At 33.0% G+C, this 12,258-nt stretch overlaps 1 protein-coding gene across 2 annotated transcripts in view; it reads right to left on the bottom strand.

Annotated features, from left to right (window-relative positions):
- Window positions 1-91: 91 nt before the first annotated feature.
- LOC102679277 overlaps window positions 92-12,258 on the bottom strand; it is a 13,662-nt gene continuing 1,495 nt past the window's right edge. Inside the window, exons 2-10 of one of the 2 annotated variants that reach the window (XM_006609835.2) lie at window positions 11,919-12,064; window positions 11,190-11,786; window positions 8,777-8,809; window positions 8,092-8,157; window positions 5,570-5,811; window positions 5,199-5,460; window positions 4,723-5,116; window positions 4,472-4,648; window positions 92-2,982 (exon numbers count right to left, since the gene is read on the bottom strand). In XM_006609835.2, the coding sequence (XP_006609898.1) occupies window positions 1,109-2,982; window positions 4,472-4,648; window positions 4,723-5,116; window positions 5,199-5,460; window positions 5,570-5,811; window positions 8,092-8,157; window positions 8,777-8,809; window positions 11,190-11,267 (3,126 nt within the window). In that variant the 5' untranslated portion in view covers window positions 11,268-11,786; window positions 11,919-12,064 and the 3' untranslated portion in view covers window positions 92-1,108. Of the gene's footprint in view, window positions 2,983-4,471; window positions 4,649-4,722; window positions 5,117-5,198; window positions 5,461-5,569; window positions 5,812-8,091; window positions 8,158-8,776; window positions 8,810-11,189; window positions 12,065-12,258 lie in introns of both variants that reach the window. The other variant, XM_031515311.1, reaches the window with a different exon arrangement.

Here is a 12,258-nt window from a genome sequence, read left to right as displayed (position 1 = left end):
AAAAAAAAAAAAAAAAAAAAAAAAAAAAAAAAAAAAAAAAAAAGAAAAAAGAAAAAAAGAAAAGAAAAAAAAAAAGAAAAAAATCGGTCCATTTTATCTTCATTTTATAAGAAATCTGAATCATAAAATTAAAATAATAATTACTTCAATAACGTTTTATCTACCTAACGTACACGCAACCTTACATCTATGTATGTATCCGATTACGGTAACGCTTTTTGATTATCTTTTCTTCCTCTTCATTCTTCTTAATTTCAATATGGCGACATTCAAATCAGTCTATTGAGATGTACACGTTTCTCGAGCTTATCCATAAGAAATTATCGTAAAAAGTATCATTTTTAAATTACTATTAAGGCAGTATGGTAATATGACTCGACTTACATACATAGGCTTTAAGCCTTTCACAAATCGCTCAGTATCTGTCAGATATGTGCGTGTTTCCTATTCATCGAGAAAATATCAAAGAAATAAAGTTTAAAGCATTTTAAAACTCAATAAAATGTTTACATAATTTTAGTATGCATAATTATTCATCAATTTTCATCATATTCCTGAACTAACAATCTGAATATATAAATTTGTGTAATGTTACACAAATAATTCACAATTTTGATTAATTTCTGTCATCAAATTATTATTAAATTGGAAGAAATTCAAACTTGGTCCTCGCGCAATCGTTAAATACTAAGAAAAGATCGAGAAAAATCTAATGAACAACAATCAATAAATAAACGAATGGCTAACAAAATTAATAAAATAATCATTATGAGGCAATCATTCTCCTAAAGTATCGTAATGATTATTATTACTTATCATCGCTACCGTGGGAACATTGATACGAGAACGATTGCAATATTTCTCGAGGCAGTATAGAAAATAGTGACTGCCTATGAACCTTAGTAATGATTACGAATAATCTAATCCGTCCTAAACGTGTACGGATTCGAATTTATCGCGAAACTATTACTATTTTGTTTTCTTCAAACTTAACGTATGTCACACAAAAAAAACTTAGTATTTAAGAAATGATCAACTTCATCGACGAAAGGAAAAAATTTCAGCAATGAGCATAATCAGCGAATTAATATCGCATTCTAATCTAACTCTAGCAAGTGGCAGCATTGCTACAACCTGTTTCCAGCATAGCTGATTCAAATTGCTCGAGCACTTGCATACTCTCCGGAGATACAGCATTAATGCCCAGACGTTCCTTGTATTCGTTTCCAGATAATCGTCGTCGTGAGTACTTAATAGTGTCGTTCATTGCTTGTTCCGGAGTATCGCTGTCGCTTGTACTGCTATTGCTGCTGCTGCTGGTCGAACGTCTGCCACTAGATAAGTCTTGTCTCTCGGAATCAGCCTTATCATCAGGAACTGAGACCTCGTTACGAAGCTCCAAGAAATTGTTTTGTGCGTTACACAGAGAAGCTGAATCTTGTCGATCCTTCCGATTCTCTGGTACAATTTCTGTGAGAGATCCGATGCGTCTCGTATAAGTCACATCGGCTTGAAACGTATCAGTCAATGCGTCTTCATCTTCGTCAGGTTCACATTCGACTCTCACATATGTATTGCCATGTTTACGTTCATAAGTAACATAATCGTTCGATTTTGTCGAATTCGTAGCGGAATCAACTGATTCAACATTTTTGATAACATTATCGTTTTTTTGTCCTTTCTTCATCACAATCTTGCTCGAGAGCCAATTATTTTGTTTAACTTCTCGATCAACGAAATCATCTTCGAAATTGCCAGATGACAAGGATGTTTTAGTGACATATTCACTACTATTTGTATCTTCATCCGTAATTTCTGTAACTTCAAGTTCATTCCTTTCGGAAGTAGTACCGCTTTTGTATACTAGCTTTGCTCTAGATGGCGCTGGTATATGCGCTTCTTCCAATTTCACGTGCTCGAAGAATTTTGTGAGGGCACCACGCTGTAATTGGACCGTAGGTTCATTTCGTTCACCTGATTCCAGTTGGTAGCTTTGATGATACAACTGTTGCCGACCGACTGAGAAATCTTTGTTAGTTGCGCTGATGTCTCGTGGTTCTCGAGAATTATCGGTGAGGATATAGGACTTGTTATGGCCTGAGAACAATGAGTGGAGAAGACCACCGGTTCTTGGCCTATACTTTGGACGACTACTGAACAGGGTTGCTTCATCTGGCTCGGTTGACTTTGTAATTTGTAATTGCTTATCGGGTTCTGTACTATCGTAGGAAGGCAGTAGGATTTCTGTTGCTCTGGCAGATCGCAGTTGATTGATACCGAATTTATTTCTTGGCTGCCTGGATCTGGATTTTCTTCCATTGAAAGTTGATCGTTCCAATTGATATTTGGCCGTGATGGAGAGGTTCTCTGTGTCGATGATACGATTGAGGGCGGGTACTGCACGGTTTTGCTTTTTACGGTTACGACCGACGGCGTCAGACAATTGTTTTCCGATGAGCATAGAGGAGTCGGAGACAGAGATTTCGGTCTGAATGCAAGAGTTGTAGCCTGATGTGGTTGGCAGTTTATAATTGAGCATTGTGGTATGATTTTGGTCTTCGGAAGACTGATTTGTTCTTCTAGCTGGTTCTGTGATTTTTTTAACGATAAGGTATGACTGATGCTTTTCTGATTGAACACTGGTGACTGGTAACTGATAGGCATAGGACACTTGAGGCTCTGCTCTGTCGACATAGGCGATACTCGATCGGGGCAACTGGTTGAGGACAATGGAGGAGTAGGGCACGGAATTTTCTCGATGGTCGCTACTGATTGTGGTAGGCCCAACATCCGACTGGTTGACGCTATTGGAGGAGATTGGGATGAGGAAGGTTGAGGAGGGAAGCTGACTGATGCCGAGGGACGTGGAGAATCCCCGCTTTTTCTGAGTTGCATCAGTTTTATGAAGTCCACAAGCCGCTTTATAGATCTCTGCGTCTTCTCTTGCTTTCCTAATAATTCCTGGCGTGTGCGTTGCTGTAGCTGTCAAAAAAAATTAAACAATTAGCAATAATATATTATTGTAATAAAAAAAAAATCTGAAAAAAATATTATTACTTAGAATTAACATCGATTGCTATCTGATAATATCAAGATAAAAATGCACATGCTCTTGGAACAAAATTTAACTTGAAATATTTTCCTTATAATATTTACACGCGCTATTTTTTTTTAAACATTTTTCATACACGATTCTATATTCGACAATTAACTAGGTTTACTAAGACGAATAACATAAGCAATACATAATTTAAATTTAAGAAGACGAAACATTGAAACTAGTTTTTTTTATAAAACATTGAAGTTTAAGTTGTAGGTGAAGGAAGCATCGTGCATTACATACTTTCACGGATTAACGAACAAAATTATTACTGTAGATAAACAATGTATTTTACAAATTATACGAATAATTTATATAAAAGAAAACGATCAAATTTATGTCTGTATATATATACAGACAAACTCTACAGTAATAACACGAAAATAATTATAAAGTCAAGTGAATCGATTTTTTTATGAACCAAAAAATCAATTTTGTTATAAAAAAATCGACACGTCTTTCGAAAATAATATTCAAAATGAACAAGAAAAACGTAGAGATCTTGCAGGTTCTCACTGATGAAAAAACAAAAGATAGAAAATGTTTGCGTATAATTTCATTAACTGAATAGCATTCCAAATGAAAAAAAATTTGTGAATTTCTTTCTACGCAGGCCACAGGACGAACCTGAAGGGACTGGCCGAGTAGTTGTGAGCGTTTTTCCAACTCGTAAACCTGCAATCTCAGATCCGAGTTTCGCTTGCGCAGCTCATATCTTTCTCTCTCTTTCTCCTCTGCAAGATATTTCGCGTTCAATACACGTTGCTTTTTTGTGCCCTATTACTGACGATCGACCAAAAAGTTCTTCTTAATTGCAAATTCTTCTGCTGTATTTGAGAAGCCGGTTTCACTCGCGACACTTCTTCCGGCAGGCTGCTCTCTCGTTTATTCTCTCTGTGTGCTTACGGTCAATAAAGTCTGCGGCAACGCTGCGATACCTCGTTGCACGTTAAATCTAGAAATTGTGGACCCATGTTACACAATTTCCTGCTCTTCTTTCATATAATTTGTTTGCATTATCTATAAGTATTTTTTTTTTTTCATTATATTTTGCGCGTGAAACTCTTTTCTATCGCATACATAAAAATGTACGCTTCTGATTATCAAGTATAATCAAAAGTGCCGCTTTATTTTTATTTTATTTTTTATGTATATATATATGTATATATATATATATTTTTTTTTTTTTGTTATCAAGAGTATATCACTACACATCGAATGATCCCGGACGGTGCCGCCGCGAAATGAGATAAGCGTGCCACGAACATTCATAAAAGCTAGTGTCTGCAGGAAACAAGAACTTTTTTGTCAATCACACGATAAACTTTATACTACAAGTAGAAATCTTCCGAAAAACCAAAGACGCTTTACCGAATTCCTCATCTTTTTTAAACGATGGACGTCCTTCTTCCTCTCCTTCGTCACCGTCGTCAATTTCTTCTTCTTCTATTAACGCACATTTTGGACATATTCTTGGCGGCGCCGGAGATACAGAATGGCAAGATACGTGATAATTTGATGCACAATTTTCACATACTGTTAGTGTACCTGTTGAACCAAATTTTGATAAGTATTTTTAATACAAAGAAAAGCATAAATATGAAGTAAGATTGATGACACACCTGGATTTCTACAACTTATGCAGACTGCTGAATCACTGCTGATCCTCTCGATAGTTAGACTGGAAGGTAAACCTGGTATGTGAACTGCTTTGTTGCCAATCGATTGAACGGACTTTACAGTAGATACAGGTAACTGAATTTGAGTGGGTCCGTTTTCAATCTTGTTTTTATTAGGAAAAACTTTACTTTCCGTAACATTTCTAAGTATATTCGGTCGCGTGGTGGATTTTTGCACCGGAATTAAAGATTTCATCACAGTCCTAGTCGTTGGTGGTGATATGGATTTTGGTGGCACAACTTTTACAGGAGGTGGCGATGGACCATTCATACGCGCGGTTGTTTGACGAGTTTGCGGAACATTTCCAGATTGCAGGTACGAGTGTCGTTTTCGTTTCTAAAATATAAAACATAGGCATCGAAACATTAGATATCAAAATGCAATTCGATTAAAAAAGAGAAAATTCTTCGGTATTCACCGTTGGCACTTCAAGACTGGAATAAACAAATTGTGGATTTGCAGTGCTACGACGTTTTCTTTCAGCTCTTTTGTTTTGTAATTCGGCACATGTTGTAGTAGTAATAAGACCAAGAGCATTTAAGAAATTAAGTTTTTCAGTTGACTCTATTTTACATTCCTCTGATTCTTCTTTTTCGGATTTTTCATTGGAATTTTCGTCCATAGAAACCTCAATAACATCATCCTCACCGGAAATTGTCTCCACTGAACTCGATCGTTCCCTAAAATAACAAACTCTGCATTAAATTTCGCACAAGAAAAATTTGTATTATCAATTCCAAAAAAACTCCATATTAGATTTGAAATCTAATAATTAACAATAAAACTCACTTGGTAGGTGCGAGATTGCGGGTAGGTGAAGGAACATCTCCATTTCTAACAATCTCTTCGTAGTCCTCTTTCGAATTCTTCGTAGAAAAATCATTGCCGGTCTTAAGTTTATTTTCATTGTTATTTGTAATATGATTATTGTTATTCAAGCCAAGAAGCGATGCGATGGAAACTTTTGCCCCGTTTGCATTCTCCGCTTTAAATGTTTCGACTTCTTTGCGCAGTCGCTGGACAACTTGCTTCTGCGTATTGAGATAGGAAATTATGAGTATGAGAACTTCGGTCAATGATGATCATAGAAAACTTTCTTGGCAGACTGTGCGTTGCAGATCGTTTAAATATGAATGCATATTGCTGTTACGTTGCGAGTAAATATACTCTTATCAAGCGCAACGAATTAAGAAAATATTCCTTTTAAATATCAAAAGCAACATGTTATGAATGCAAAAGAAAAATCAATGAATAGTTTGTTATAAAAAAATCATTCAAATATACATTCTACCAAGAAAATTTTTATGCATTTCTATTATCTTCTAAATTATGATAAAACAATATAAATTATTTAAAAAAAAGCATATAAAATATTTGACATATTGACTTGAAATTTTAAATCTCTTATACATGATAATTAATATTTAATAAAGAAAAAAAACATAGAAAACAAAAATTTCGCCATGTAAGCGAAAAAAATTTCATAGATAAGTAAATAAAATTTTTTAAAATTCATTAATGGCTTTCCTTCGACATATATAACATATATATAATACATCGTCTTGGCGAAATAGTGAGCAATTTTCAGAAGTTTTCAAATATAAAAATTAATTTAAAATACAATAAACAATAATTAGAGAGCGATTTCGATGAAATGAGTGTGGAAAAACAGAAGCGGACGACATGCCAAGATGGAGATTAAAAAGGAGCGAAAAAAGAAAAAAGAAGAAAGGAAAAAAACGCGGAGATTTCGTAAAGAGCTGAAAATGTTTCTGCGGGACATTTTATTGATTGAGCCCCTCCGCCTCTGCCCGACCCCTACTCTGCTTCCTTTTCACCCAAGTTCCATTCGTTCTCTCTCTCTTTCCTATACATTCTCTGTCCGACATCTCTCTCGATCTCATATTCCCCGGTGCAGCCCCCTACTCACCCCCTCCACGTGTATCTCTATACACGTCCGTCTCTTTTACTCCCGGTTACTCTATCTTTATCCATTTCTATCCGTTTATGTATCTCTTTTGCTTCGACAGCAATCTACCTGGATCGGTCATTTATTGCTAACATGAAAAAAGAAGAAAAATAACCAGAAGAGCCAGAAGAAGAAAGGAGCTCTGGGAGAAACACGAAAATATAAAAGGGAAAGAAAGAGACGCATTCATATCGACGGGATTACCGTGAAAATGTTTAGAAAAGGATGCTGGGTGATAGCAAAGCGCATCCACCAAACCATCTTCAGGCAACACTAGCCCCGTTATCGATTCTTCGCGTCGATTCACGAATCCAAAAAAGAAACCCGCTAGTGATTTCTATAATTTAATGCGATATCGTGCATGTTGTTTTGCAAATATATATTAAAAAAAATATATTTCTTGTAATCATGCGTTTTTTTTTAATGATTAATTACAAGTAATCAATTTTTTATTTTTTATTTTAATAAATTAATTTTTATTATAATATAATTTTAATTTTATCAAAAGTTCCTATATTCGATTTATGTGTTTCTCAATTAGGAAATACGATATTGTTACTAAATGCGATACGAGTTTATGATAATGTAACAGTCACGTGGTAACATGGTAAAATAACTTTATGAAAGGCCAGAAAAGAAACGTGTATGTGAACAAGGAAAAAGTCTAATTATTCGACTTGTATCTTCGATCAACAAAGTTTGGCAAGATGGTTGATAAACTCACTCAATAAATTTACCATTTAATTATAATTACGTATTAATTATTCTAACAAGTATCCTATGAAAAAATTGCAAATCTAGCATACAAAATTGATACATAGATATTTGATTCCATAATATATGGGAAATTCATGATAGATGGAAAATTGATTTACTATTAAAACATTAAATTATATAAATCCCAAACTTAAAAATTATTTCGTTTCAACAGTATTTTATCGTTAAAAAGCAATATATCTTTATATAAAATTAACCTAATTTTTAATAAAATTTGAAATAGTAGATTGAAAATTATTAATATATTTTATTAAATATATAATCTACATCATCGATAGATAAGATTACACTCATTCTAATTATTATACTATTTTTAAAACATTTCTCTTATGCACATTTCTCTATCGATCGAATTAATGGGTATTTCGTTTATATGAAATCAAGGACATTGGTCGTCATGATTTTAAAACGTTTCCTAGACGATCCGTTATCGGTAGGATACTTTAATATGATATCGTTTCTATTTGCATGTAACAGATGGATATAAATATGAAATGTCTACGAACAAGCCTGCTCTGGATCATCGTGAAAGACTAAAGCTCGAGGAAATCGATCCTCAACTTACCTGGCACCTTCCCAAAGATACGATATGCAAGTGAATCTTTTGTATCTGACCAAGGATATCTGTATTCTGCAAAATGAGACAGGTTTTCATTAGATATACGATATATTTTATATTTATAGAATGTATGTATACAAATATATATATAAATTGTTCTCTTAATAATGCATAATAATAAAATTAAAAAATGAAATGAAATTTGATTAAATACAAATATATACAAACATAATTTGTCATAAATTTTGCTGTTATAAGAATTCACGCGTTGTAATTAAAAATTACAATCATGATATAAGAATTAATCAATAAAAATCGATCAAGTAATTTAAATATTAATAATATAATAATATTTGTAAATTAATTTCATTTAAAAAAAAATTTAAAAAAAAAATGTAATTTAGAAAGAATAAAAAAATTTTATATCATATTTTCGATTTTTAATTAATAGAAAAACTTTATCCTAAAGAATATTAATATATCGAATAGCAAACAAATCACAAATTATTTAACATTCATTAAATAAAATAAATCAATTATAATAAAGGTAAAAATATTATTAACAGTGATTTGATTTTTCGGTAAATATGATACAAGAGTATATAATATAAATTACATATTATGATTTTTCTGAAATACTAATTATGTTCTAAATTCGAATTTATAGAATTAATAAAAATAAGCGACTTACATTTGGGTCATCCTTCAATTTACCCACGCAAATCTGAAATTAAAAAAGAAAATTTTTAGATTAGTTATAATTTCAAAGATGATTCAAATGTTCAATTCAGAACATCCTCTGTCGCTATACTTTTGTACACGCGTCTGTGGCGTCTCTTTTGCGGCGCAATGACGCAATTATCGTAATATTGTGTGTCGATCAAATTAGAAAATGTGTACAAATGATCAAATGAATAATTTTGCATGGCTAAAAACTTCTTTTCCTTTTTCTAGCATTATTTAGCAATTGAAAAATAATTTTGAGAGAATTTCGTTTCATAGTAACTACTTTTAGTCAATGTCTAATAATAGTAAACAAGAGAAAAAAAGATCTTCAACAAGAATTGTATTGATCACCGAAGTATTCACGTTCAAAATAAAAATAAATATATTGTATATATTGTATTATTAATATATCGATGCAATATTAAAATAAACGCATATGAAGTATAGAATACTTACATACCAGTTTGACTTTGTATAATATATGATTTGAAAAATATTTTTAAAATGACATGAAATTTAAGAAATAATATCATTAAGTACCTGTTTCTTTCTCAATAATCAACGAAAAACATGTAACTCAAATATCTATTAGCGAGGTTAGTTTTAGCCGGTTCACAAATACGAATATTGATGTAATTTAATCAAATTAATAAATTTCTATCCTTAATATAATTAATAACCCTTCATCAGATATTCAAAATATTTTGTATGATTATATTAAAAAATAAATTAATTTCAATGAGATTAATATTGATTGAAATCAATATTCGAAAAGTATAGGTTAAATATACACTATACTCTTGCTTGGACAAAAAAATTCGATTTCGAACAGTTAGACCAGACAAGGTCGGTAGAGCAGGGCAGAATACCGATCGTGCGCGAACAAACTTTTCCCCATTGCGCACATATCCCCCTAGCGTTACAACTTGTTAATAAAAGTTTACAGTAAAGAGACAAAACGAGTGTTCGCATTATATACGATTCGATAATATTGGTTTATAGCAACATATATATTCAGAGTCGATAGAATACCTTGACTCTAGTCATTTATAATATACAATATGCTATAACAGCAAAAAGAACGTTAAAGTAAATTTTAAATAAGAGTTAATTCTATTACTATATTGGCAACAATTGAAAATGTATTTATTTAAATCCGTTTCTCAATTTATTTTATGCATTATTTATTAACAAATACAAATAAATTTGTTAATAAATCTAAGATTAAACTGTAAAAAATAAAAAGAAAAATAACAAGAAATTATATAAATATAATAAAATATAATGAAAGTTGTCATATTTAATGAAACAAAAATATTAGACATACAACATGATCAAATTAAGATTTATATCAATAATTGAAAAAAAAAGAGTGAACTAGACAAAGGCAAAAGTAAGAAAAAGAGAAAGAACACGACAAAGAATATAGAACTATAGAAGTTAGGGTAAACAAGAAAAAAAGAGAGGGAGATTTACTAAACAAGTGAGTAACTGAATGAACGAGCGAGTGAGAGAGTGAGAATAAGAGAGAGAGGGGAGAGGAGAGGAGAGAAAGAGAGAGATAGAATGGTTCTCAAAGTCATGCGACGCATCGGTCGAAGCACTCTACCTACAAAGGTTAAGGTCTGAACACTCGTTCACCTTCGAGTTTATACGATTCGTAAAAAAAAATGACCATTGCACGGTGAAAACTTATAACATGATTAAAAGCAAGCAAAAGTTCTCTTGGAACTTGTTACGCTTCTTTCACTTTCGATAACGCGCAACGTAACCGAAGAGTGCACACAGTTTACAAACGATACGAGTGAAAGGGATACTTTTATAAAATAGATCGAAAGGAGATGTATGCCATATTAGTAACTTAGTTCTGTTCGTGTTTCGCATAAACCGGACATCTTTGATCAGAATGATCGTTTTATGAAACTTCAAAGAATTTATATTGAAATAACATGTTCCATAAATATAGTATAGAAGGTGTGCATTTATGCACGCGCGCGCGTACATGCTGGATGCGTACATGCGTTTGTGCACGCATTGTGCGTGGGAATGCCGAGGAAACTGAGTCACAAAAAGAATTTGTTTAATAAAAACTTTAATATATGTTTAATTTGCTTTTACTTTGCAAAAGTTTTTTAAAAATAACGAATTATATTCAAAAGATACATTAAAATTGTTCAAAAACTATTTTACTTTTTGAGTCGATTATTTATCAAAGATGCAATCTCTATTTCTTAATCGATAGAAAATAATGTATTAAAAGAAATAAGAAGTGGTTAGGTAAAAATCATTCGTTAAGTTATTCGCTCATTCGTTCGTTCGGCTTCGTACTCTCAATCTTTAAATCGTTATCGACATACATGCATAGTCGCGGGACTCACCTGATGATCGCGTATGGCATTTTTCAGTTTAGTTTGCACAGTGAGTATTTCTTCTTGCAAACTCTTCGATATCTCCATATTTTTGTATTGTGATTATTCGTTTTTCCTCCCTGTTCAAAAATCCGGCCGATTTTAGCGAGAGAAGAGGAGGACGGGAAACCCCTCCTCCCTCTCACTCTCACTCTCCCACCAAATCGACGAGAGCAGCGGTATACGCTCTGATCAACCGCACGCACGGCGCGCACCAGCCACTAACTCTTCAAGCCACCGCAACGACACTTGATCGTTTTAACTTAAGAAAAGCGAACAGGTAAAAATGTCACAGACACATTTTATCGCTTCGTTACGTACGTACACCCTTATTTCACGACACTGATGAGACGAAACAACGTCGCGAAACCGCGCACCAAAGTGAATTGTTCGCTCATCAACGAGCGTCTGTGCTGCCACCAGCACTGTTGCCTCTGTACACGGACGTGCCAAGTTGCTCGAGATCCCCTGACACCCCTGGCCCTTACCCTCGATCCTTCTCTCTTTCTCTTTCTTCCTTTCTTCGTTCCTCTTGCTATATTGTATGCCCAGGGATCCGACGCGCTCCTTGAAAGAAAGTTTTCGCGCCAAGCTTATAACCGGTATATATACCACGTGAAAGAACTTATCATTCTATATTACAATTTTATTATATGCATTGTTTGCATATGATTGTCGATCACTATGAACTATGCTTACAAATTTACGAAAACACAGGATGTTCAAAGAAAACATTTCCTTGAAGTAGATCTTTTATGATAGTGAACGTTGGTAATGCCGGCGATAGTGGCGCCACATTTGCGATTACGAAATGAAACGTTGTTCATGATAGACACGCTCGTTCTCTGAAATCCGAAGATATGTTTTAGTTTCCGTACTTAAAGATAAGTCGAAATATGGCTATTTTTAATGAACATGAAATTAATTTAATAATTGCATCGAAAAATTTGCTTATTTAATTTTTACATATTTATACTTGAAATAATTAAATTTTTATATAAATTACAATAAATAAATCATTTTATATTGATATTTTCAT

This window comes from Apis dorsata, unplaced genomic scaffold, assembly GCF_000469605.1.
Source record: "Apis dorsata unplaced genomic scaffold, Apis dorsata 1.3 scaffold_61, whole genome shotgun sequence".
NCBI classification, from domain to species: domain Eukaryota; kingdom Metazoa; phylum Arthropoda; class Insecta; order Hymenoptera; family Apidae; genus Apis; species Apis dorsata.
This window is presented reverse-complemented; position numbering and strand designations above follow the sequence as displayed.